Source organism: Lemur catta, chromosome 6 (genome assembly GCF_020740605.2).
Source record: "Lemur catta isolate mLemCat1 chromosome 6, mLemCat1.pri, whole genome shotgun sequence".
Taxonomy (NCBI): Eukaryota; Metazoa; Chordata; class Mammalia; order Primates; family Lemuridae; genus Lemur; species Lemur catta.
In genome coordinates, this window is record NC_059133.1 from 108,766,211 (window position 1) to 108,792,786 (window position 26,576).

Consider the following 26,576-nt stretch of genomic DNA (forward strand, 5'->3'; position numbering starts at 1 on the left):
GCATGTGCTACATTTACTTGTAGTTTAGGGAGGAATTTTTGAAAAATAATTTTTGGGGGCATGAGAAAAGGATAAACTTTTTAGGTTTCTTTGTACAAATGCAATCCCAAAGTAAAATGACTTCCTGTTGTATGTTATATGGTTGATAAGGATAGATGATAATCAGATTGGGGCATTTCATGTAAGAATGGTGAAAAATGATAGCAATGGGACGTTTAGGTGAATTACTTTTCTAGTTAAGGCCTAATTAGCAAATAGGAAAAAAAGCCTTAGAACGGTCTATTAAATGTTTCATTGTTTTAATTTAGTAAAATGTTCTTTAATAAATGCTTGTATAGAAAGAAATTAAGAAAACTCATGCCAGGGAGAAAGATCTCTTTGTATTCTTAGCACAGAAATAATAAGAACATGAATTGAGGGAGATGATGGACATAAAACTTATGAGTAAGAGTTGGATTTCATAGACTGTTCAAACTGAAAGATACCTAAAATATCCTTAAACTCAGTGATTTCTGGAGGTTTGGATTTTATGGGACAAAAGAAAACAAAATTGGGGGAGAATGAAAGGATTGTAGACTAAATTACCATTTTTATTTTGTAGATCTTTCCTATTCTGCAACGTATATATTTGTTATAACATATTTAGTTTTTTGGTAGTGCAATGTTACAAATAAAGTCAGCTGGAATGCAAATATAATTTATAAAAAGTTGGGTTTCTATAATCTTATGAAAAGCCAAGAACATTGTCATTCTGATATTAATGGGCCGAAATCCAAATTTCATCACGGATTAGGAACAGTGCCTGAGTCATCCCTGAACTAATCCGCACTTTTCCTAGCGGAGAAGGGGTCAGTTAGCAGAGAAGCCTGGAGAAGCAGATGGAATCAGTGAGCTCAGGTGGCCAACACGAGCTCCGTGTTCTCACCGTCTGGTCCACACTGTGACTTCTATGGTCAGGAATTTGAGGGTTTTCCTCTTTGTCTGCATTCTCTTTGATGGGCGGGTTACATTGCAGACAAAACACAAGAATGAATGGGGAAAGAGGTTTAGTTATTCATTAGTTACCCAGTGAAATAATAGAAAATTTTTAAGATGACCAACATGTGTGATGGAGCAAACATAGCTCTTAGAACTTTGTCCCCAAGGTAGGAAAGGAACAAATACTTACCCTCTGAAGTCATGACACTTCATGAGGTTGTTTTATGTGTGGTGGTTCCTTGAAGCCAGCAGTCTACCAGCCATGTTTGTTTTATTGTCACAGATACGGCAAACAAACCTCCGCAAACCACTTCCCAGAAAGCATGGGTCCCATATGGCTGGACGATGTCACCTGCTCCGGAAAGGAAACCAGTTTCCTCGACTGTTCCAGGAAGCCCTGGGGGCGGCATGACTGTGGCCATCGCAAGGACGTTGGAGTCGCCTGCTACCCTGGCAGCGAGGGACACAGACTTTCTCTGGGTGAGGACTGGCCTGGCTCTCGGTATCCCTAATTCAGTGGCTGCTGCACCTCCACCTGCTGCTCCAGAATGTGCAATGGTGCTTTTGGGGGGGTCTATTTCCCACAACTGTCTAATTGTCAGTCAATTTTATGCAGAGAAAAAACAATCTTTTGAGTCTCTCCACCAACTATGAAATGTCTACCCCTAAATTGGGTTTCTTTACTTAGAAGCTGAAGTTTCTAAAATGTTTAGGATCACATGTATCCGAGGTATGGACTAAAGAAGCTGCAATATCCATCCCCCTACTCCTTGGTCCCCTGCTCTGGTTTTTATTTACTTTGAATTCTAATGAACTATGTGAGACAGGATTAAAAAAAAAGAAATTCCATCTCCTCACCGCCACCCCAGCTCTGCCCTGCATCTAAGGATTCAGTTGTTGTCCCTGGCCAGCCATTGCTCTCTCGAGATTGTCAGGGGGCTTCTAAGTGGATTCCTTGCAGTTAATAGCCCACCCATCTTTCTAGGATGCTCTTGTATTCCAGAAACCCATCAGGGACCTTTGCTACTCCCAAATTATAATTTTTTTTTAGCTTTGTAGTTGGATCAAAGGCCACTAACTCCTCTAACAGTCTTGCAATAATTCTGGATACAGAACCTTTTATGGGCAAAGAACAGTTAAACATTCTTGACAGATTCTCAATGTCTGACAAGTAGGGGAGAATAAATACCCCTGAAAAATACAGAAGGAGGCATTTGGAAGACTTTCCAGAAATGCTCTTGTAGCTCTGTTATGTACCTACACATGCATCCACGTGTGTGTGTGTGTGTGTGTGTGTGTGTGTGTGTGTGTGAGTGTGAGTGTGTGTGAGTGGATGTTAAAATGTCATAGGTAGCCTTTTAGCCTCAGAATTGAACCAGCCCCTTCTTGTATCCATTTGTTTTGGGACCGTGAAGCTGAAATCTTCACATTATAAAGTAACAAAACTTGTTGATTCCCACAGCATTAAGCATATTGCATACTTTAAGTTCGTCAAAGTGGATGGTTATTCCTCGTTGTACTCTGAACGGTGAGATTGTGGTGACTCACTGCACTAATCTAGCATTATATCAAGTAGAAATACACGTTTTTATTCTATCCCTTGCGGGTTAGAGTTCCAATTTTCTTTCTTTGTATTTGTTCTCCTTGTCCCTTGCTCTATTCTTCTTTTGATCCCCCCAGGATTATGTGATAAATGATTGCGTGTGGCTGGGGAGAAGGAAGCTGTTTGCTAGAAATGGACCCTCTCGACCCCAGAGAGGAAGTATTAGGGTCTTGGGGTGACAGCTCAGATGTGCTCTGTCACCACATCTGGTGACAGAATACCGTGTAATCTGAGTTCTCTGCAGGCCTGTGTTGTTAACTACATCGGAGGGTTAGGACAACTGACCTTTCCAGTTCACCTGAAACTCTTTTTAATTCTAGGACTCTAAAAGTATTTTTTAAAAATTTAAAAAGCGGAAGGTGATAATGATTAATAAAATATGTGATCACTATTATGAATCTCTTTGGTTCTATTCTAATCTCAGTAATGTGTCTATTAACTCAAGTCATTTGTCCAAAGAACATTATGTCTTTGGACATATCCTTTGAGGAAATGATCATATGACCATTTATTCAGTCAAATAGATCGTTACTTTCCCACTTACTAAAAAATACTTTATATTGAAAAGATAAGCCTAGAGAAGGAGATCGTGGTTTACTGATACAAATAACAGCATTTAAGAAACAGTAGAGGCTGGGCGCGGTGGCTCACGCCTGTAATCCTAGCACTCTGGGCAGCCCAGGTGGGTGGATCGTTTGAGCTCAGGAGTTCGAGACCAGCCTGAGCAAGAGCGAGACTCCGTCTCTACTAAAACATAGAAAGAAATTATACAGACAGTCAAAACTATATATAGAAAAATTATCCGGGCATGGTGGTGCATGCCTGTAGTCCCAGCTACTCGGGAGGCTGAGGCAGGAGAATCGCTTGAGCCCAGGAGTCTGAGGTTGCTGTGAGTGAGGCTGACGCCACGGCACTCACTCTAGCCCGGGCAACAGAGTGAGACTCTGTCTCAAAAAAAAAAAAAGAAAAAAGAAAAAAGAAACAGTAGAGGTTTTTACTACTTACTTTTACTTCTGCACTTGAACTTTAAATGTGAATGCAACTCTTCTCAAAATTAGCTTTAGCCCATTTAGCACACTCTTTTCCGTCTGCAGTAGGTGGAATACTCAAAAGTAAAATTCTAAGCCAGTAAAAGTAGTTCTGGTAAGAATACAGTTAGCGCCTGTGTGAGTGAGAGGCAATTTCTGGGGAGTAAATACGTGGACTTCTCACTTTATTTATTTTTTATTTTTATTTATTTATTTATTTTTAAGACAGAGTCTCACTCTGTTGCCTGGGCTAGAGTGAGTGCTGTGGCGTCAGCCTAGCTTACAGCAACCTCAAACTCCTGGGCTCAAGCGATCCTCCTGCCTCAGCCTCCCGAGTAGCTGGGACTACAGGCATGTGCCACCATGCCCGGCTAATTTTTTCTATATATATTTTTAGTTGTCCAGATAATTTATTTCTATTGTTTTAGTAGAGACGGGGTCTCGCTCTTGCTCAGGCTGGTCTTGAACTCCTGACCTTGAGCGATCCACCCGCCTCGGCCTCCCAGAGTGCTAGGATTACAGGTGTGAGCCACTGCGCCCGGCCGGACTTCTCACTTTAACGTGACACAGATTCTAAACTTCAGAGTGTTAAGCCCTAGCAAAGATTTCTTTCCCAGTGAGGTTGCCTCTTACTCAGTTTTACAGTATAAAATTAGACTTTTAATTTGTAGTTATGCTATATTTTGTCTTTTTTCTAAGAGATAGTATTATTTTCCAAAAATAGTGTATTATATCAATGTTACAGGAAAAATTAAAGAAAACTGCTAGAAATCAATTTGAGATATATAATTAAAGATACTGTATACCCAGAGATTGTTTAGCTTTCCCAAATATTTTATATTAAGATTTTGTAAAGGCCAGGCGCAGTGGCTCACACCTGTAATCCTAGCACTCTGGGAGGCCGAGGTGGGAGGATCGCTTGAGCTCAGGAGTTCGAGACCAGCCTGAGCAAGAGCGAGACCCCATCTCTACTAAAAATAGAAAGAAATGATCTGGACAGCTAAAAATATATATGGAAAAAAATTAGCCGGGCATGGTGGCGCATGCCGGTAGTCCCAGCTACTCGGGAGGCTGAGGCAGGAGGATCGCTTGAGCCCAGGAGTTTGAGTCTCTCATGCTTCATGCTTGTTTCAGCTGTTCTAATGCTCTCGAATGGCGGCCTAGGTTTTCCTCTCCGACTGGTGTATGGAGAAAACAAGAAGGAGGGATGCATGGAGGTTTTTATCCATGGCCAGTGGGGAACCATCTGCGACGATGGATGGAGTGACAAGGACGCAGCTGTGGTCTGTCGGCAGCTTGGCTTTAAGTAAGGAAAGCTTCGTTGTTTGTGGTGGTTACTGGTGCCCATTTCTGACTTTTTTGTGCTTGTTCTAATGAGTTACTTCTTATCTAAAATTCGTTTATATTATTCAGCTGAAAATACTGGCAGCATGTTGATTTGATTCAGAATTATAACAAAGTAACAGGTAGAGTCTATGCAAATTTTTCTATCATGAGAAACCTTATGTCACGTAAGATACAATATTTGATACAATGCAAATGCAAATTTGATCCAATGACCATTTATTATTATTTAATATCATTAAATGAGTTTTACACAAAAAAGATTTAATTCTAAGAGAAACTTTAGAAGCATCTTTTTGGGCACAGGAATCTTCCATCACTAAACATTTCTATTTTTTTCTTTTTTTAAAGTTAAATTATTTACTTATTTTTAGTTAAAAATTTTTTTTTTCAGACAGTCTCACTTTCTCACCCTGGGTACAGTGCCGTGGCATCAGCCTAGCTCACAGCAACCTCAGATTCCTGGGCTCAAGTGATCCTCCTGCCTCAGCCTCCCGAGTAGCTGGGACGACAGGCATACGCCACCATGCCCGGCTAATTTTTTCTGCATATTTTTAACTGTCCAGATCATTTCTTTCTATTTTTTTAGTAGAGACGGGGTCTTGGTCTCACTCTTGCTCAGGCTGGTCTTGAACTCCTGACCTTGAGCAATCCTCCTGCCTCGGCCTCCCAGAGTGCTAGGATTACAGGCTAGGGTTTTTTTTTTTTTTTGACAGTCATGAAATAAATGGTTTTTAGCACATGCAGAGGCTAATTTTAATATGCAAAAATTAGAGAACGTGGAACGGGGGCACAGGCTGTGATTTGCTCAGACGCGTGATGGACTGACTCTCCGTGTGCCTAAGAAGGCTCTGTTTGCAGGGGCCCCGCCAGAGCACGAGGCGTGGCTTACTTTGGGGAAGGAGCAGGACCCATCCACGTGGACAACGTGAAGTGCACAGGACATGAGAGGTCCTTGGCTGACTGCATCAAGCAGGACATCGGAAGACACAACTGCCGCCACAGCGAGGATGCGGGCGTTATTTGCGATTATTCTGGCAAGAAAGCGTCAGGTAACAGTAAGAAAGGTGAGCCGCCTTCTGGGGCCCTAAGCAAGCCACGGGATGCTGACCCCCACCTCGTTACTCCAAGGAGGGCTTTGGTGACGTAAGTCCCGTGCAGCAAGAACGTATGCAGTCAGTGCCTGCTCCTGGTGGTAGTATTTAGAGCAGTGGTTCTTGGCAAACTTGCCCAGGTGGGGCTTGCAGAGAGAGCATGCTCAGGGCTAGGAGCGGATTTCCAGAAACTGTGATCCCTGGGATCACCCCCTTTGTACATTCTTAACGGTTCCTATATTCCCTTCTTTGGATGAAATAAAGCTGTCCTTGAAGATCCAGAATTGATATTTCCGTCTTAAAAAGGAAAGCAATGGAAATAGAGAGATGAATCCAACAAAGGCACTTCTTCACTCTTATTTTATTCTGTTATATTTTTTTTTTATTTTATTTTTTGAGACAGGGTCTCTCTCTCTGTCACCCAAGCCGGAGTGCAGTGCTGTGATCACAGCTCACTGCAACCTCCAAGTTCTGGGCTTACACGATCCTTCCACGTGAATCTCTCAAAGTCACTGGGACTACAGGTGTGCACCACCACGCCCTACTAATTTTTTTAAAATAATTTTTTGTAGGATAAGGTCTTGCTACATTTGCTGAAAAGAACAGTCATCTCTTTGTCTGCATTGAAAGTTCATATTTTTGTGCCATTGGCTTTTGTTAAGATCAGGTACATCTAAGTATTTGAGTATTATTCTTTTCTAAAACCTTTTAATAACTGCCAAAGACAGTGCAATAAATGAATGCAATAAATGAATTGGATGTTGGGTTTTTTTTTACGTTTAAAAACATTTTTTTCTTTTAAGCATTTTAGAGCATTCTGGATGTTGTTAATATGATTCTTCACTATCTGAGGAGCTTTTGAGTGTAGACAGAACATTGACAACTCCTTGTGCTTTATTTTTTTACATATACATATACATACACATAGGAATTGGTAAGACAGTTTTCTCTACATTCTGATTATTAAGTTCCCTTCAATAATTTAAACTACACTTACAAATTGAATATAACTGATTCTTTGGATTATGTCAAATCCCTGAAGTAGTTATAAAATATAAAAATTCAATAACTGTGAAATATTTTACTACACTTCTATGTAAACCTATTCTAAAAGATGAGCTACCGTAGGTTTGTTTCTTCATTGTTTATGTGTTTGTTTTTATGCCTTTCTGGAGTTGTGGCAATACTTATTTTGACTCCTTTCCATGGTTATAACAATGTTGCCAGACCTCAAGTAAAAAGATTTCCTGCTACACTAGCTAGATTACAGAAACTGGCTCAGGAACCGATTGATTTGATATTCACACTCTTGACTGGTGACTTCTATAAGGTGATTCAAACTCAAGTCATTGGTCATTGGTCATCTGATGGGGTCCTTTTATAAATGAACTTCATTTTGCTTTTTATTTATTTTTTATAACAGTTTGTGGGTTTAAATACATTTTATTCTCTTGCAATCTGGTGCTTTGTCTCAGAGTGATGTCAACTTCAGGTTTTGCTTGCTCACTGTTACATCATTCCTTTTCTTGGCATCATATACATTTAGCCAACTTGGAGCACTATTGGAAACTTATGTTTTTTTTCTAATATCCTATAATATGCAGTGTCATCTAGAGGACTCATATTCTAAGAGCTGAAGTTACAATTTGACAGCATGCCTCTGAGATCATTTGGCAAATTACTCATCTTGGCACACATTGTCGGACCTCTTTCTCCATCAAGAAATAACGACTGCTAATTCCCCACTGGGCTCTCCTCTACCTGAGTATCATGGGGGACCATTAGTCCCCATGAGGTCTCGTGTTCTTGGCAAGATGCCCACCCTTCTGTCCTTACGCAAATGGAAAGACAGCGCGTATCTGTGCCTGATCCACACGTACTTAACCAAAGAAGCAAAGTACCTCTATATACATTCTCTTGCTTTCTAAAATTATTTTAAAAATTGGTCATATCTGTTAGATTTGCCCTTCTTTTTTACACCACCTTGCATGTCATTTTCATTGAACTCTTTTTTGTATGTTCCTGACAGAAGTCTGTTACCTGGGGAAGTTTGACTGTATTACCCATCAATACAGTTGACCACTTAAATTGGCTTAGCAAACCCTTTTCATACGTTAATACCCCGAGTAAACGTAAATTCAGATCGGAATTCTAGCCTGGGAATGTTTGCTCCTTTGAGTTACATATTCATCTGTGGCTTGGAACAGTGGTGTATTTGGAAAGTGAGTCATTTAGACCCTTACTGCCTTTGCCATTCTCTTATTTTGTTTGACATTCCTGAACTCCGGGACAGCTTCTATAGTTGGCAGCAGGACACGACCAGGACAAGGCACTAGACGGGGTCACACGACTCAGAAGCCCTAAAACCCCTTGGAGCTAAAACCTCATAAAATTTCCCATGTGTTTGCAACTTGCTACCATTTGGTCGAATGAGGACACTTTTTATCTTCATTATAGGAAAAGTTATCCTACAATTTGCAGAGAAAGGGATTTTGACATAGAGGAGGAAGCATCAGGGGAGTACAACACTTATTGTGCCTTTACCCCTCCATCAGCAGCGAGGGTCTAACTCCTGACCTTCCTCCTTCAGGGCCCCTGGCGTCTGTCTGTGGGCTGAGGTTACTGCACCGTCGGCAGAAGTGGATCATTGGTGGGAAAAATTCCTTAAGGTAAAAGGTTCTTTGAAGCAGATTTTCCATATTAAAGAATTATTTATATACATACAGCGTTACAAACTAGGCATGTTCTATTATTATAGAAGGGATTTGTTTCATTCATTTTATTTTCTAAACTAAATACAGACTGCGCTGATAATCACACTGTCTTTTGACCTGTGTTTAATTTATATAGACCCTGTTCTTCTTTTTTTTTTCTTTTTTTTTTTTTTGAGACAGAGTCTTGCTCTGTCAGCCGGGCTAGAGTGCCGTGGCGTCAGCCTCGCTCACAGCAACCTCAAACTCCTGGGCTCAAGCGATCCTACTGCCTCAGTCTCCCGAGTAGCTGGGACTACAGGCATGTGCCACCATTCCTGGCTAATTTTTTTCAATATATATTTTTAGCTGTCCAGATCATTTCTTTCTATTTTTAGTAGAGACGGGGTCTCTCTCTTGCTCAGGCTGCTCTCGAACTCCTGACCTTGAGCGATCCTCCCACCTCGGCCTCCCAGAGTGCTAGGATTACAGGCGTGAGCCACCGTGCCCGGCCATCTCTTTTTTTTTTCTTAAGAATACTTTTGACTTACGGAGAAGTTTCAAGGACAGTACATAGAGTTCCCACACACCCCTTTCCCAGTCCCTCTGCGGTCACATCTTACATTACCAGGCTACCTTTGTCATACTTAAGGGACCGACCTTACTTAGCATCACTATTAACTAAATTCCACACGTTATCTGAATGATTTCACTAGTTTTCACCTTATGTCCATTTTCTCTCCAGGATTCCACAGAGCCCCTTGCATATCACATTTGGCTGTCATCTCTTCTTAGCCTCCTCTGTTCCATGACAGTTTCTCAGGCTTTCCTTGTTTTGGTGACCTAGGCAGCTTTGAGGCGTCCCGGGCAAGCGCGTTGTAGAATGTGCTCAGTCTGATGTCCCCGTGAGTAGACGAAGGCTGCGGGTCTGTGGGGGAGACCACAGAGGTCAGATGCCTTCTTGTCACGGCCTCTCGGGTCACACTCCCAACATAGCTGATCACTGACGCCTTCACCTTGATCACTGGGTCAGTGTAGCATGTGCCAGGGTTCTCTGCTGCGGAGGGCTTCCATGCTCCTGGGAAGGAACATGGGAAGGGCATAGCAACTGTGAGGGCTGGGAGGTCAAGGCCGCCTCCTCACATGCACCGTCTGGACTGCGTCCACACAGGCAGGTGCCTCTTTCCCCTTGGGCCTCCCTGGGATGGAAGTTTCAAGTGCCCTGGAGGCTTTGCCAAGCTTTCTCTTCCCTGTGCCATGATGACTGTGAACAGTGGCTCCATGGCCAGGACCCAGAGGAAGGACAATGATGACATGGACATGTCATGTGAACAAGAAATGAAGCATCGTTGTTTTGAGCCATTGAGATTTGGGGGTGTTTGTTACTGCACATTACAGAGCCTATTCTTTCTCAGGGAAAGGATCGTTGTAAGAAGAGATGACAGCCAAATGTGATATGTGGGAACTCAAGGGCAGAAGTCAGCAGGGTTGGGGCCACAGAAGGCACAGTGTGTCCATTAGTGGTTTACAACTCAGCCTGGGACACAGCCAGACATGGGAGGTCTGCTCTGATGTGATGTGGCCTCCGTGGCTTGATGGGGGGCCAGATACCATTAAATCCCCCTGTCACAGGGTGAAGCTCTCCCTTCTAGATCTCTCCTAATTACTGCAACACACATTGATTTTGTCATACATCTCATCTCAAATCAAATCATCACCTCCCATCAACCATAGCCAAGACCTGCTCCCGACTTTGTATTTCTGACCCTGGTATAGTCCTCTTCTCTTTACCAACTCAGAATCTTAGTATTATTTTTGGACACAGCTTCTGCTGTGGTCAATCACTTGTAGAGGTTCTACCCACAATGTTACACTGACTTTCAACTTTTCAATTCTATGGCTCCCTGTCCACTTCAGAACCTCCTACCGTTCTGTCTGCACCATTATGACAGACGCTATTTAACTTCCTGCTCTCTCTTCACCCTTCCCTTCCTCCCTTCCTGGTGTCTGTCTCTAATCTAAAGACCTGATCAATTCTTTCTACTATGCGAACTCCCTTCGTGGTCGACCATTGGTCTTCCACAGTCCGGTTTCAATCTACTTGCCCAACTCATCTCCCGTTACCCCTGCACCTCAAACTCACAGCCCAGACAGCCTGCTGGGCCCATTTTCCAAGTGCGTGTGGTTCTTTGTGAAAAGGTCCCTCTTCCTCTTATGCTTTAACCTCTTTTCTCCTTCTCCAAGTGACAGATTCTGGCAACCCCTCAATGCTTGGCTCAAATGTCATCTCTTCTGTGAAATCTTGATTCTTTTCCTATTCTGGACAGAATTAATCATTCCTTTTTCCTTTTCCAGTTTGGAAAAATCATATTTGCTCTTTGGTGTTTGACTCAAGAATCACCTCTTATTTTCCTTCTTTCTGTATTAGTTTACTAGAGCTGCCATAACCAATATCATGGACCAAATGGATTAAACAACAAGAATTTATTGTATCACAGTACTGGAGGCCAGAAGTTTGAGATCAAGATGTTAGCAGGCTTGGTTTCTTCTGAGGTCTGTCTGTCTCCTTGGCCTGTAAATGTCCATCTTCCCTGTGTCTTCACATGGTCATCCCTCTGTGTGTGTCTGTGTCCATCTGTGTTCTGATTGCCTTTTCCTATTAGGACATCAGTCATATTGGATTAGGGCCCACCTTTGTGACCTCTTTCATATTAATTACCTCTTTAAGGATTCTATTCCCAAATAGAGTCACATTCTGAGATACCTGGGGTTAGGAGATACCTGGGGTTAGGACTTCAACATATGAATTTTGGGAATACACAATTTAGCAAATAACATCCTTCCTTCCTTCCTTTCTACTTCTCTCTCTCTCTCTCTTTCTCCGTCTCTTTCTTTCTTTTCTATGAAAAAGATAAGTTGAGCCCTGTACTTTCAGTAGGAATAAAGAGCAATGAATACATGGTCCTTGTCCTCAAGCAGAGTCTAGTCTCTTAAAGGGGACAGGCATGTAACCAAATAAGACCAAGCTCCCTTCAGAAGGAATCATCAGACTCCTTTGGGGCTCTGTCAGAACTCTGTATACCAGGCTTCAGCTAAAGAACTCCCCACGTTGTTCTAGAATGCCTTGTCTAGCTTCCCATTTCAGGAAGAAATAGTGAACTTCTTAAGGACAGGGCCACTTCAGTCATCTCTGAATTTACAGAGCCCAGAATTGTGCCTAATACATAATAAATGATCAACAAGTACTGGTTGAATTGAACCTAAATAAAGTGATGTTTTATTTTTATTCTTGAAGGATTTCTTGCTATGGATGAACTTTTTCAAGACTTAAAAAAGGGACAAGCTTCCTGGTTAAAGTCATGTCAAAGGTGGGCAATTACATCATATTTTGCTTTCAAACTGATAAAAATATGGATTCATATCTAAAAGAAGCAATGTTTCTACAATATGGGAGGGACGACCTCAGAGTTTTCTTCTATTTAGAAATCTCGGCCGGGCGCGGTGGCTCACTCCTGTAATCCTACCACTCTGGGAGGCTGAGGCAGGTGGATCACTCAAGGTCAGGAGTTCAAGACCAGCCTGAGCAAGAGCGAGACCCCGTCTCTACTAAAAAAAATAGAAAGAAATTATCTGGCCTACTAAAAAATATATATAGAAAAAAATTAGCTGGGCATGGTGGCGCATGTCTGTAGTCCCAGCTACTCAGGAGGCTGAGGCAGGAGGATCGCTCGAGCCCAGGAGTCTGAGGTTGCTGTGAGCTAGGCTGACGCCACGGCACTCACTCTAGCCCATGCAACAGAGCGAAACTCTGTTTCAAAAAAAAAAAAAAGAAAGAAAGAAAGAAATCTCTCAGGTCTTTTCCACTGCAATGAGTTATGTATCTAAAAATGATAAGTGCAATGACAAATTAATATTAGTTACCTTTTGACATGAACCAAAAATAAAAATAAGCCTCATGCTCTGTGAAAATGACCAAGAAGTTAATCAGAATCTTACAACAACTTGAAAACATTTTGAGGAAATAAAAAAGTACAAAATTAGAAATGTCTGACTTAATTATTAAATAACTAAGCTTTAACAACTAATTTATAGCTTGAACAGTCGGGTCTAGTTTAAAGTTACTGGTGACAGTGTTTGTAACCGGCGGTTGCGTGGGATCGAGGGCACACTGTGATTGCCCGACACAGAGTCGCACTCTGTTTTTATTCAGAGACTGATGGTGATTTCCCCTCAGTCTCATCTCCGTCATCTGCCCAGGAGGCAGCTTCTGTGGGAGAATCCCGTGTGGCCGTCTGGGGCTACTTGCACCCCGTCGCGGCCCAGGTGGCGGAGCTGCAGCTGGCCCCACTGCACCGGCAGCCGGGCCTGGCGGATGGGCAGAAACTCGAGAGCCGGGCAGGCCACGCTCTGAAGCTCCTGCTTGGTCACCGCCTTTTCAGCAGTGTCCTGCCCTTCCTTTTCCATCTTTTCGGGGTCTTTGTAGAAGTAGAGACCAGATGTGACTTCCCACAGGGATGGGGGTAGCGACAGCCAATACATACCACCCCTGGGAAGGGAAAGGCTGGGGGTGGCCGTGCTGTTGGCAGGTGCAGCGCAGCCACTGCTGGAGGAGTGACGCTTGACCCGCTGGAACTAGAACTGTGATGTGACAAGATGTCATCAAAGTAGAACAACGACAACAACAATAATACCAGCAGGCACTTACATAGCAGTTGCTATAAGCCAGGCAGTGTTCCGCCACTTTTATATATGTGAACACACTGTACGTTATTTTTTGTTTAATATCACAAACATGTAATATGCAGAAGACTATTAACTCCTATGCATTTCTAGTGAGATGCCGTTTCCCATTAAGTCTCTTAACAGATGACCAAAAAAAATAAAAAACAAAAAAAAGCAAGCCTTACGTTATGAGAGGCTATCAGGGACCACCCAGCAAACCTTTTTAAAAAGCTACTTATGCCATGTAATTGAGCTCATAGAATTTCCTTTTAAGTATCGAATATATTATGCGACCAAAATCCAAAGTGATTCTTATGAACAAACAGCACATAGCTAAACTGGAAAATTATTCTGGGACCTCACACTGTTACAAAGTTTTCCCTTCCACAGAAGCAGAATCTTCTTCCCCAGAACATCCTTCTTTATTCCTTATGAGATCTCTTAGTGCAGCTCAAAGCATGCTTGGTCCTCTGAGAAATGTCTGAGTAAACACAGCAGTCATTTGTCTGGGGTAGCGGCTTTCTTCCTTGCTAAACCTAATCAGTTCTTTCAGCTCTTCTTTATGTGAGATGTGGATAATGCATACGTGCATATAAAAGATACATTTACAAAAATGTGTGCACCGTGTGGTTTAGCAGGGGATGCTCTCTGCATGGCTACGCGAGTACGTGATGCGTTGATAAATCATGCACACGAGTCCTTGTGGGGCGGGCCCTGGTCAGTGCAACGGGAACACACTGCGTAGCTGACCAGTGCAACACAAGCAGCCTGAACAGTGCAAGCCTGAACCGCGTGGCTCCGCTTCTACACAGATTCTTCTCGATAAAACTTACCCTGACTGTACCTGCCTCTCCTGCCTCTTCTTCCACCTCCACCTCTTCCACAGTGAATATATTTTCTCTTCCTTATCATTTTCTTAGTAACATTTTTTTTTTAGAAATGAGTTATTGCTCTGTTGCCCAGGCTGGAGTGCAGTGGCACAGTCGTAGCTCACTGTAACCTCCGAACCCCTGCGCTCAAGCAATCCTCCCGCCTCAGTCTCCTGAGTAGCTGGGACCACAGGTGCACAACACTGCACCAGGCTCTGACTTTCTTAATAATATTTTCTTTTCTCTAGCTTACTTTACTGTAAGAACACAGTACATAATGCATATAGCATACAAAATATGTGCTAATTGACTGTTTATGTCATTGGTTAGGCTGCCAGGCAACAGTAGGCTATTAGTAGTTAAATTCTGGGAGAGTGAAAAGTTATACGTGGACTTTCAACTGCATGGGGTCAGTACCCCCAACCCCCATGTTGTTCATGGGTCCACTGTACTGACACTGCCGGCCTCTCTTTTCCTTGGTGCGCAGTCAGCATGCATGCCAATTGCAGTTTTACTTTCTTTCTTTCTTTCTTTCTTTTCTTTTCTTTTTTTTTTTTTTTTTTTTTTGGAGACAGAGTCTCACTCTATCACCCTGGGTAAACTGCAGTGGCATCATCACAGCTCACTGCAACCTCAAAATCCTGGGCTCAACGATCCTCCTCTCTGAGCCTCCCAAGTAGCTGGGGACTACAGGCATGTGCCACCATGCCTGGATAATTTTTTCTATTTTGGGTAAAGATGGGGTCTCGAACTCCTGACCTCAAGTGATCCTCCCATCTGGGTCTCCCAGAGTGCTAGGATTACAGGCATGAGCTACTACTCCTGGCCTGTAGTTTTACTTTCTCCTAAGCATATTTCATTGCTTCAGTGTTTTTGTCTTTGGATCAAATTTATTTATTGTTTTGGTCAGAATTTATGGACAATCTGCAAAGCAGTAGCCATAGGAGGGATTGCCATGCTCGCATTAGTCAGGGTCCCAGGGAAAGAGATGATGCACTCAAAGGGGTCGCCGAAAATACTTAAGTTGACAGACTATCTAGAAAAGCCAGGACAGGATTAAGGAGACCAACAACCTGTAGCAAAACCCCGGAGATAAGCGACAAGCAGAGGCCCTTATCACCTCTAAGCCTGTTGGGGACCGGGAGACGGGGACACTTACCAGAACTCAGGGCTCTGGCTGTGGAGAGGGGCTGCCGACAGAACCAGAGGCTCCAGAGGGGGAGCGAATGTCTCTGAGAGAGTGCACAGGCAGGAAAGCCCAGCCTCTCTCCACCCTGCTACGGACCAAGCCCAGCGAAAAGCAGAGACCCCAGAAGATGACAGGGGAAGAGGCTGGTCTTCTGGGCCACATAACAGGGTTGGTGGGCTCTGGAGGGACAAAGGAAAAATCCAGCCCTACACAAAAGGCAGGAAGAGAACGACAGGTTCCCAGAAAGCAGGGACTATGCACATGGCACCTTTCCATGACCACGTCCAGTGTCTCGTGCAGGGCTTGACACACACGTGCTCAACCAGGGTCTTAATGAACCCATGAATAGATTAGAAGTCAGATGCTCCTGAAATACAAGACGTTGCAACTAATAGGAGAGTACTCATGAATTCTGGCTTTTTTAGACAACCAACATGCCACATATTACTATTATTTAAAACGTCCTCTTCTAAAACAATATCTTTCTTTTATTAATCAACAAATATTAAAGGAGAATCTGATAAGTCTGGCTTTTCGGATCGTCCCTAACCTGTGCATGGAGGAATTGTCTTCAGAAGGGAGTTTCTGATGTCCTTAAGCACCTAAAATTTTTATAAGTAAATAAAAGCGCAAAGCTGTCCTGAAGAGAGAACCAAGGCTGCAAGGCGCAGCAGCAGGAGGCGGACTACGGTTCAAACCCTCACTCCACAGCCGGTGTTTCCAGGGGTGGGTCACCCGCTCTCCGAGTGCCTCAGTTTCTTCACCCATTCAATAGAGTATCGACTGGCTTAAAAAATGTACAAAATAAAATAAAAATAGGAGTAATAACAGTACTACCTCTTAGACACTCCTTTCTAGCAACTGTCCTACCTTCATCAAATGCCATCATATTGCACAGTGCATGTTCCGATCAGTCAATAATTTCTATTGCTTCCGACAACTCAAAATCTCTTCCTTTAATCTGTCATTGTTTGTTCTCTCCAGCTGACCCCATGGCTTGGTTACTGGACTCTGCCTTACTGTCTAGCTCATACATTAATAAATGGGCACCTTAGCTCTGCTCTGCAGCTCTGGAGACCGTGCTTAGAGCAGGGTTGCCAGAGACGATGCAGACTTTCAAAATGTAAGTAAATACAGATGATGTTTAGATAAAATGCAAAGTAAAAAATTTGAATTTCAGACAGACAACCAATATTTTTTTAGTATAAGTATGTCACAAATATTGCACGACAACCCCAGATCGGAAGCCATCTTTCAAATCAACCTTGAGTTCTGAGGCGCTGAGAAGCACTGCTCAGCTCGTCCATTGCCACATTGTCCCTCTTTCCCTGGGGCCTGAGCACTGTCAGGGGCGACCCTATCTCGCTCTGGGGAGGAGCGTGCGGTGCGGCGGGACGAGCTCAGGGAGTGGACAGCTGCCGGGCAGCCACGCGAGCCCAGGCAGCCCCAGCCAGTCCAGCAACCCAGCTCTTCTGGGAAGGAGGTTTAAACAAATACCCTCCACTGGGAAGAAAGAGATCACGGTGTCTGTGGGTTCTCAGTATTGGGTGTGTATGTAAAGCTGTATGAAATCGTGTGAAGAGATTAAAATTTTAATGACCACCCTTTGCACTCTAAGGATCTATCAAAATTCCGCCTTGAGCTTCCTGAGAGAGAAACTTCCTTTCCCGTCTCGTTGATAAACCGACACGGGTTCTGTTTGCTCTGTAAATGTATGAAAAAAGGGCTGGCCTTTCAGTTCCTGGTTTGGTAAGGACTGTTGAGAATCTGGAAGTCCTTGGACAGGCTAATGAAATGGAATTCTGAAGACACTACCCGGAATCTTATCAAATTCAAAGTGAACTATAAATTTTTATCACTTTTTGAAACCCAAGTGCAAGCCCAACTAACCTGGAGGTAGAATTGGGCCTGTCCACCTGGATCGGGAATGGAGGCAGAGGCTGCAACGTGTCCCACGAGTCCGGTGGGGCAGATCCTGGCTGACGTACGAAGACTCATTGTTTTCATCTTCATTATCCGTAGAAATACACCCCAACTGACTGCAGAAAGGTAATCGAACTGATCAGCAAATTCATATTAAATAAGGCATCTGGAGAAGATATTTTTGACACTCAAAGTTGTTTTTAAAGTTTTGGGTTCTAATTCTTGTCATCTTATTTATTACTGTTAACTCTGCAGATAATAATTTTACCAGTTTTATTTCAAAATGTAGTCCATCTTTTTTCTTTTAGAGCAATCGCTCTCACTCCCTCTCAACCATATACTTTTCCTCTGTGCTTACTTTCTGAATGTTAATATGAGTGGACTGTCCAGGTCAACATTCTGGAGGCAGTGGCTATGAACTGTCCTTCTACAGCCAGACGTTGTCCTGACCTCTGTCACATATTCACGTGATTAGTCCAAAAGCCTGTCTCCCCCTTCTCCTCCTACCTGCTCCCCCCACTGTGACCAGGGCAAAATCCCTACATTCTCTAGGTAAGCTGAATGCGTGCCCTCTATTTTTGTAAGAATATAAGACAAGTTTCTACTCTACATGGACTATTGTTTCATTGCATACCTTCAAATCCCCTGGCTCTGCTATTTCTAGCCTTCGGTTGAACTTGGAAAAAGTAACTTAACCTCTTATGTTTTCTCACCTTTCAAATGTAGAAAATAAAAATTATCTCTGAAGTTGTCTTGAGGCTTAAAGAGAATCATTTTAAACACTGCTGAGCACGTGCTAGAGGCTGTGACAGAGTCATGGTCTTCACTACGGAGCTGTGAGCACGTGGAGCTCTCAGGTCTAAGACTCACTCAGTCAGGGGCGCCCTGTCTCCCTCTGGGGAGGAGCGTGCGGGGCGGCGGGACGAGCTCAGGGAGCGGACAGCTGCCGGGCAGCCACGCGAGCCGAGGCCACGCTCGTCCAGGCAGCCCCAGCCAGTCACCGAGCAGGGCAGGGTACTCAGGCCTGGCTACTCCTGCCCACCGTAGGGCTGCCTTGAAGGGCAGCTGGCTCTGGAGCTTCCCCTTGGATTGATAGAGTGTCCCGTATGTGTCACCCTATCCAGACTACTGTCTCCCCTTTATCTTCCCCACACGTTACTCCCACCACGAGCCTTCCACTCTCTTTACCCCATCTCGCTGTGTACTTCCTGGAGAACTGACACAGTGAGGACAAGTCCCCCATACACACCACGCTCAAATACAAGTTCACACAGTGATGGCGCCTGGTACACCTGGAAGGGAATAAAGATGGTAGGAATGGATCGGATTAATAGTTGACCCATGAACAACACAGGTCTGAACTGCAAGGAACCACTCACATGCAGATTTCCTTCCACCTCTGCCACCGCTGAGACAGCAAGATTCACCTTCCTCTTCTTCCTCCTCAGCCTGCTCAGTGTGAAGCCATGAGGATGCAGACCTTAGGATGATCCACTCCCACTGAATGAATACTAAACATATTTTCCCCTCCTTATGATTTTATTAATAACATTTTCTTTTCTCTAGCTTACTTAATTGTAAGAATACAGTATATAATACATATAACATGCAAAATAGTTAATCACCTATGTTATCAGTAAGGCTTCTAGTTAAGAGTAGGCTATCAGTTGTTTTGGGGGCATCAAAAGTTACACATGAATTTCTGACTGTGTGTGGGGAGTGCTGGTGCCCCTACCCCTAGCATTGTTCAAGGGTCAACTGTACTGTTAACAAGCAAAGACCTATATGTATGTGGGGGGAGAGAGAGAGAGAGAGAGAGAGGGAAGGAGACAGAGAGAAAGAGAGAGAGAGACCCGAGAAGGAAGCAATGTGGAGAAAAGGAGGTACCCCTGCTCCAGAATTCACCCCTTGAGCTCCTTACTGAAGAGCTCAGAGTCTCAGCCGAAGCAGTAGAACTTCACCTGTTGACTGTATCCCATGCCCGGCTAGAACTCTAAAACTGTGTTGAGCTGAACTCCTGATCCCATACCTTAGCCAGCCCTGGGCCTCTGAATTCCCAGTATCTGGCGGGTTTTCAGAAGTCTGGTAACCATAGCAACTATTAGCATGAGAGATTTTCTTATCTAGAACTCCTGCCTGGTTCCTTACTTTGTCTTATTCTCACAGTTGTCCTTTAAGGAAGGATTGTTTTTTTTCATTGAGGAAACTATAGCCTAGAGGAGTTGAGTAACCTGTCCTAGTTCTACCGCAATTAAGTAGCAGAGCCATGAGTTTGAGATTTTTCTGTCTGACCTCTGACCACTCTTACACTGTGTCCCTTTAGGGAGACTGTACTAGCAAAGGTATTTAGACCCGAACTAAATCTCTGATGCACAAAAGAGCAGGAACAAGGTTTATCCTTTACAGTTAAACCCAAACCAGTCTGAAAGTGAGCAATTTCAATGCAAAACTGTTTTATAGTTTCAATCTTGTTGACAAAGTCACAGGCTGTAGGTGGCCTATCATTCGGTGACTCTGCACCTGCTCCCCCCTTTGTCAGCTCTGCCCATCGTCAGCTGCGTCCTTCATGCCCCATCTATGGATCACACGGGCAGAGAGTCTTCTGCTCTTGTAAACTTTTGGAGCCACAGATCTCCCAGCTCCCACATCCCTCTCGAAAGTATCTGCAGATGCAAGTCCAGCCAGAATCATCTCATGATTAACAGGCCAGTGGAGACTGTCTTTGTGTTGCTCATGTAGCCTGTTCAGCAGATTGTGCTAAAGGGTCACGACCCACCTCCTGTGAGCTGCCCACTCTGCTGCCAGCCCCCAACCGTCACAAAATATTCTGCTTCTTACGGTCCATTTCTCCACGACCACAGGAAGCTCGAACTGAGCTGCGCCGCAGTTGCATAATTAGTTCAGCTCTTGGAAAACTGTGCTTCCTGAATGTTTTGCCAGCTCTATATGGAACTGAAACTGTGTTTTATTCTCAGCACAACCACAGCCTAATAGGTTACAAACCTTTAGGGATTGCAAATGTATGGGAGGGATTGCTCCCTCCGTCCCAGTAACTGCATTCTCCCCTGCTCAGGGCCTCTGTGAAGCAGGGTCCAGTGAAAGCTTAGCCTCGTGAGATGGAGCCTGACAAAATCCACCTGCCTAAAGTTCATCCTGTCTATGCAGAAACTAGCCTTGACTTCAATTTTCTTATACTACTGGAAATAAGGAAATGGGGTCTGATAAAATGTCCTATGTTTCTCAATTGTTTGTACAATATGATTGACACTTACCAGGGATAGACAGGCCATGGGGGACCTTGGTCCTGTGAGCCCTGGGGGCATTGGAGATGGGGAGGAGGGCTGGCAAGAGTTGCTTGTGACAAAGTCACTTCATGGAACATGGAAAGGAAGTCATTTCTCCTCCAGGGATCCTGGCAAAATGTGGAGTGAAGAGGAGAGGCCAGAAAGCTGTGTAAAGGTCTTCCAGGAACAACCTCCAAGACCCAAGTGCAGATGCTGGAGCCTCCCCTTGGCCTGATGGTGTCTCCCGTGGCCACGGCCCACCTGCGCTAGTGCTCAGCGGGGTCCGGCTGTCTAGGGCCTCACCAACCCTGACTCTTCCCGGCTCCCCAAGACCTTGCACCAGACTTCAAGCCCAGGACATAGCCTTTTTGCTATAAAAGAAGGATCTTAATTTCCAAAGAAAGCACTTGAGGAACAGAAGAGCAGGTTTCTCCCCTATATAAGCAGAATAACTTTAAAACGGCACAAAAAGGAAGAATTTGAGAGAAATCATGGCAGACAGTCAGCAGGTTTTGCCTCTGGAATAAATACAAATGCCCTCATCTGTTTACCCGAGTACCTGGGACCCGCCGGTGGTGGGTGGGGCTGACTGGCTGGCTACATCCTTCCGGAGGGTCTTCCCATACAGGAGAGTCTGGAAGACTAAAAACTGCATTGCCTGGAGTCCCCTGCAGCCAGCACTCTCTAAGTTCCTGGGATTTTAGAGGCAGTCGAAGCAGAAGCAGCTTTAAGACTGTGTGTTCCAGTGTTAATTCTCCCACTTTGAGAGGTTGAGAGGCAGTTTGGGAGGTGGCAGGAAACTCCTGATTTGGGGATTAAAGTTCTGGCTCCAATGGCTGCCTAAGAATGAGTCCGTTCTGTGAAGTGCTGAGAGTCATTCCTGAAACCCTGGGCTGACACTCACCCCTCCAAACCTCCTAACGACTGTGTGAGCGTGTAATTCCCTGTATTCAATCCCTTTCCGAGTAACAGACATAAAGGTGGCTTCTGTTCCCTACTGATACAAATCCTTAGTCAGAGACCCATCTGGTCCAAGCTTCATCTTTCCTTACTTATTCTATTCTTACTTCTCAAATTGTTTTTGAGGTTCTCTTCTTATCCAGCTTCACATTTTATTTACCCCTGGAAAAAGCATACATTTGAGAGTTCAGTAGATCTTGTTTTAGAATCTCACTCTCCCACTGATAATCCGCGTCACCGTGGGTAAAGTTTTTAGTCTCCAGCCTCTGTTTTCTGGTCTCTAAAACATGCCCAGGGGCACCTTTCCTGTCAGTCGGGGTGCAGCTCAGGAGAGAAGTCCTGGAGGCCCCTAGCAGGACAGAGGGTAGCACTAAACCGGTCCTTCCCACAGTGAGCTCCACGGTCATCAGTTATCATTTCCAGTGTTGGAGACGGTCACTCCCCCACCAGGGATACACAGCCCAAGCCCCTCTTCAGTAGTTGGGGTGAAAGAGAAGCTCGGTGTAGGGTCTTTCCTGTCCCCGTGTGCATGGGCTGGATGGCACACATCTCAGCACCCGCGTGATGTCCCCAGAGCTTCATGGTGACACAGCCTCTGCTCAGTGCCCTGCAAAGATGTGGACTCCTCACCCCTGGGGATCTGCTCTCTCAGGCCTTGTCTGAGTCTTGCTGGAGTCCACGTGTACGTTGTCCAGTTCGTTTCTTTTTCTTTTTCTCTCCTTATATGTCTCTCTCTCCTTCGCTCCCTCTTTCTCCATTTCTGCGTTTTCCCACTCCCCGCGTCTGCTCATCGTTCTCTTTCTCCTACGGGGTGTCCGGCCCCCACTCTGTTGCAGTGTCTGTCCCACTTCCTGTCATTCCTTCTTCCCAAGTTTGAATTGTCCGCTAACTCCGTGTGTTTCTGCCTCTCTCTTCCCTGTCTCTGTCCCCCTGCGCTTTCCCTGTCCCGGTCCCTCTTCCCCTGCTTTGCTGTCCCCTGAACTCGGCCTCCCTCAGCCTGCTGAGCTCCTTGCCTGCTCTGGGTCCCCCTCTGCTCCTGTCACTCCTTCACCCCCACTCTCAGTCTGCAGCATCTCCCCGCGCGGACGACTTCTGCTTCTGGCGGCCGCAGCCTCCCCGTCCCCGCCCTTCCTCTCTGCTCAGCTCCCTCTTCTCCCTTTGCTTTTCTCCTGCTTCTGGCACCGGGTCTGTCCTTCACTCCATTGTTTCTCCAAGTGCACAGGCTCTGTCCCCTGCTGTGTGTCGCTTTCTTCTCCCTCACAGGCGTTCTAGTTATCCCTCCCTTACTCTCTGCTTCTGTCCCCCACCCAGCCCAGCGCACATTCACGGGTGCGGATAAAAAAGATATTCGTTGCCTGGAAGAGTAGCTCAAGCACGCAAACACGCCACAGCGAGCACAGCCGGTGGGATGTGATTTGTGCAGAAGAAACACAGAGGGTCGCCAGACAGGCGCAGGTCACTTCCGCCAGCACGAGAGCCGAGGGCCTGCCGCCGTGGCGAGTGCCCTGGGGACAGCCAGGGGGCGCAGGGTTGGCCCGAGGGGTCACAGGAGGGGGAAGCGGAGAGAGGGGTGGGGTCTGCAGAATTCCAGGGTCAGGGAGGAGCCCCACAAAACACTTGAACCCACCGACCTACCCACATGGTTGTGTGGGGTGAGGGGGAGGAAGGGCGTCACCGAAGGGCGTTAAGCAGGAAAGTGACAGCACAGCGGATGTCTACCTGGACCTACTGCAGACAAGCAGGGGCGGGGCGTCGGGGGTGGCCCTGACTCATCGCGGAATGATTTTAACCCGGGATAAACGTGGATCTTAAGCAGAGCAAACAGGACTCAGAAAAACCCCACGTGACACCAGGGCCGAAGGGGTTTTAACACACGGGGCGGCTGCTGACCCCTGGTTGTGACTGACCAGGGGCCTGGGTGACCCGGAGATCACACAGCTGACGGCTCAGCTCCGCCCTTGCTCTGCCTGGTGCCTGCTGCTCACCTCAGCCATGAACCTCTCCAGAGCAGGGGCGATAGGAAATCTGCAATCTTTGTCCCCAAGCTTCCCGGGGTATCTGGAATATAGTAAGGCTGCAACATGAAATAAAGCCATCTCCCCCAGCTCCTTTCCCTGTGGACAGACAGCCACTCGGAGCTTGTGGCCCCTGGGGACTCCGAGCCACACGCGCCTACAGGCTCACCGCTCCCTCCACGTCTTGTCTCCAGGACTGTGGCCCGACAGGGCTTTTCCACATGCAGCTTCTCCATGTCCGGATCCTGCCCCGCAACACCCCCGGCATCTCCTCTCCACACCGTCATCAGCGGGCGCTTTGAAGCAAAAATCGCTTGAAATCATCAACTGACTTCCATCTTAGGAAATAACCAAAAATGTGGACAGAAATGACTACAGAACAGTGTTAGATCCAATATTCAATGTCAAATTTTGTGCTTTATGGTTCTGAGATATAAACCCCCAGCTCGAGAAAATTTCTAGTACCTAGATAACTTGTGTGAATATTGCTGGGGGTAGGGACAGAGAAGGAAAGACTACCTAAGAGTTAACATGCTTTGGCAGCAAGTAACAGAAAGATTGTCTCAAAAGGGCTTAAGCGATAAAGGACTTTGTTGGCTCACGGAAGTGGAGATGCAGAAGTTTGGGCTTTGCGATTCTCGCACTCTGTCCTCCTCCTTTGGAGACCTTTATTCTTACAGATGCAGGGAGCTGCCAACTGAGACAATAGTCACGACAAGTGGGAGAGAAAGTCTCTTATCTAACTGTGAAATTAAACTCCCCTCTTCATTCTGATTGGAATCATTTAGTATATGCACTTGTCCCTGAACTAGGAACTGTCACCAGGGAAATGCCACACACTGATTGGCTTAAACCTGGGTTCCTAAAATAATTCCTAGCAGAAGAATGGAATTATCCAACTGGCTTAGGCTGGATCTGGAGTCAATTCCCAAAACCACATTGTTCCTGCTCTAAAGAGCAATGAGGAGACAGATGTTCACACACAAAGAGAACTGCGGAGACGCGTCTAGTCCCTCACTTGGATCAAAGTAGTGTGAAAGATTAAAAAATATTCACAAGACAAAAAGTTGAAACTGACATTTCAGTAGAAGTGAGAAGTCCAAGCCAGAAATCCTGAGGAGGTCCCTGAACTTCCCATAGGATGTAGGAAGAGAAGTTTGGAGTTGGTTTTATCAAAGTCACAAAGAGCAGGACAGAACGACCCAGCTTTATCTGGGTAACACACATAGAATAAGTAACAATGCCTAACAATAAGTAGGCGAGGGGGGGGACAGTGAGGAGGAGGTATAATTGCACAAAAGCAAATGCTGGGGTGAAAATGCTGAAATATAATAGTCTCTGCCATTGGATAAGGGAACTGTGATTATTTTTCTCCTTTCTAGTTTTCCCAATATTCTTCTAATGAGAATATATTAATTTTACGATTAGAAAGTATAAAAATAAATGGTTGTTAATGGTGGTTTCCAGAGGTAACTTACTCTGAGACGTGCCATTCCCATGACCCATTCTTTACTCGCCATACACAAAAGCCAAATGCACAGTAATAAATTTTCTGATACTTGTTATGCACTGAATTGTTAAGCTCTTGGGAGGCCTGGCAAGATAAAAGTCCCTAGTCAACAAGTACTCAAGGGCTGACACATCACGTGTTGAAACTGTGGCATATTTGTGGTTGAAGGCTATGCTTATGTTAAAAAGTTAATTGTTACTGAGTCAATAAGAGATAACTCTGGCTCCAGCAGAGAAACTGATTAAACTGGGAAGCGTCAGCAGAGTTCCCGCTGCAAGGAGAAGCACATTCTTGTCTCTAGGTGACTTTCCAGGAGCAGCAGGGTGAGTCCCTGGGAGGCAAGAATTCTGTGCAGTGACCATCACATGCACACACAGCGGCATAATAAAATCTTTTCTTGATACAGATAAAAACCAACAAACTCTCGTGGCACAAACTCACTTTAATCAGCTTCATTATTTTCTCTGTTTTGTACTATTTGATCATCTTCATTTCTCTTCTCTCCTTTCTTTTTTAATTTCTTTTCCACATTAACAGGGTTTGGATTAGCAAGGATTTCACTCACTGAACTGCCCGTGTGTCAGGAAGTGAGAGGTTTTGTATCCTCCTGGAAACCCTTTATTTGCGATGGACTTGGCCTGCCACGCTCTTAGGCACCAGAGCTGCCTCTTCTTTCCTCGTCTCTGCGCGGACGCTGCTGACAGGCCGCTGGCCAGGAGGACATGGGCTCGCCCAGGTCGGGCCTCCAGACTCACGCCCAGCCCAGTGGTCTCAAGACATAACTTTCTCTACTTGGAGTTTGGTGAGAACTATGAATTTCTTAACCTCGTATTGAATTTGGTTAAAATAAAAAATCCTAAGCCGGTAAAGGTCAACCAACAGTGAAGAGAATTTTGATTATCTTAAAATTATAGAGAAGAGACAGTAGAGATTTGTTGGTTTCAGCTCCTGGTGAGGATGAAAAAATTCAAAGCCAGAGAAATTAAACTCATCCTCTAAATGTACACAGCGGGTCCTGGCAAAGGCAGGGTGAGGATTCAGGGTTCCTGGGACCCTGGTGATGCCGGGCGGTCCTCTCAGCTCTGTTCCATGCAGCCCCTCCTGGTGGCATTGCCAACACACGCTGCCCTAGAGCAACCACCCTCGTTGAAATCCCACATGTGGGCATATCACAAATTGTATGCAAGAGAAAAGGAAATGTCTCAAAAGTATGGACAGACAGTGCATGTCAGAAGAACAATGGAAGTCAAAATCAGAGAGTGTCTTATGGGATCCTGGGGCACAACTACCCAGGAAAATGCCTTTGGGGAGGGAGAGGGACAGAGTGGGGAATGAAATCACATTCTGGGAACCCATTCTGGTGCTTT

The 26,576-nt window shown here is 45.1% G+C and overlaps 2 protein-coding genes and 1 long non-coding RNA gene across 8 annotated transcripts in view; 2 read left to right on the forward strand and 1 right to left on the reverse strand.

The window, feature by feature from the left end:
• The window catches only part of LOC123640226 (protein NDNF-like), a 47,034-nt gene extending 45,683 nt beyond the window's left edge, over window positions 1–1,351 (forward strand). The window contains exon 6 of the mRNA XM_045554702.1: window positions 1,262–1,351. The gene's annotated coding sequence lies outside the window, so the exon portion shown is untranslated. The remainder of the gene's footprint in view (window positions 1–1,261) is intronic.
• On the forward strand, window positions 862–25,888 carry LOC123640225 (neurotrypsin-like). 4 transcript variants are annotated; one of them, XR_006735922.1, is made up of 6 exons: window positions 862–1,458; window positions 4,774–4,915; window positions 5,815–6,020; window positions 8,638–8,716; window positions 12,033–12,105; window positions 25,747–25,888. XR_006735922.1 is itself a non-coding variant. In XM_045554699.1 (5 exons), exons 1-5 carry the CDS (start codon window positions 1,203–1,205, stop codon window positions 12,049–12,051), a joined length of 702 nt encoding a protein of 233 aa, XP_045410655.1. In that variant the 5' UTR covers window positions 862–1,202; the 3' UTR covers window positions 12,052–12,258. The 4 variants fall into 4 exon arrangements, 1 of the variants encoding a protein (XP_045410655.1); XR_006735921.1 differs by lacking the exon at window positions 25,747–25,888 and adding an exon at window positions 16,502–17,842; XR_006735923.1 differs by lacking the exon at window positions 25,747–25,888 and adding an exon at window positions 16,029–16,429.
• LOC123640227 lies at window positions 11,298–20,968 on the reverse strand. 3 transcript variants are annotated; one of them, XR_006735924.1, is made up of 4 exons: window positions 20,713–20,968; window positions 17,408–17,556; window positions 15,786–15,884; window positions 15,645–15,696 (listed from the first exon to the last, which is right to left on the reverse strand). It is a non-coding gene; the product is annotated as an uncharacterized LOC123640227 (long non-coding RNA). The 3 variants fall into 3 exon arrangements; XR_006735925.1 differs by lacking the exon at window positions 20,713–20,968 and adding an exon at window positions 18,629–18,671; XR_006735926.1 differs by lacking the exons at window positions 15,645–15,696; window positions 15,786–15,884 and adding an exon at window positions 11,298–11,393.
• Window positions 25,889–26,576: the final 688 nt, after the last annotated feature.

Coding starts and splice junctions, on each gene's coding strand:
- LOC123640225 (XM_045554699.1), top strand. CDS start 1,203: ATGTGTGGTGGTTCCTTGAAGCCAGCAGTCTACCAGCCATGTTTGTTT. Junction 1,459..4,773: donor GGGACACAGACTTTCTCTGG/GTGAGGACTGGC, acceptor ATGGCGGCCTAG/GTTTTCCTCTCCGACTGGTG. Junction 6,021..8,637: donor GTCAGGTAACAGTAAGAAAG/GTGAGCCGCCTT, acceptor TTCCTCCTTCAG/GGCCCCTGGCGTCTGTCTGT.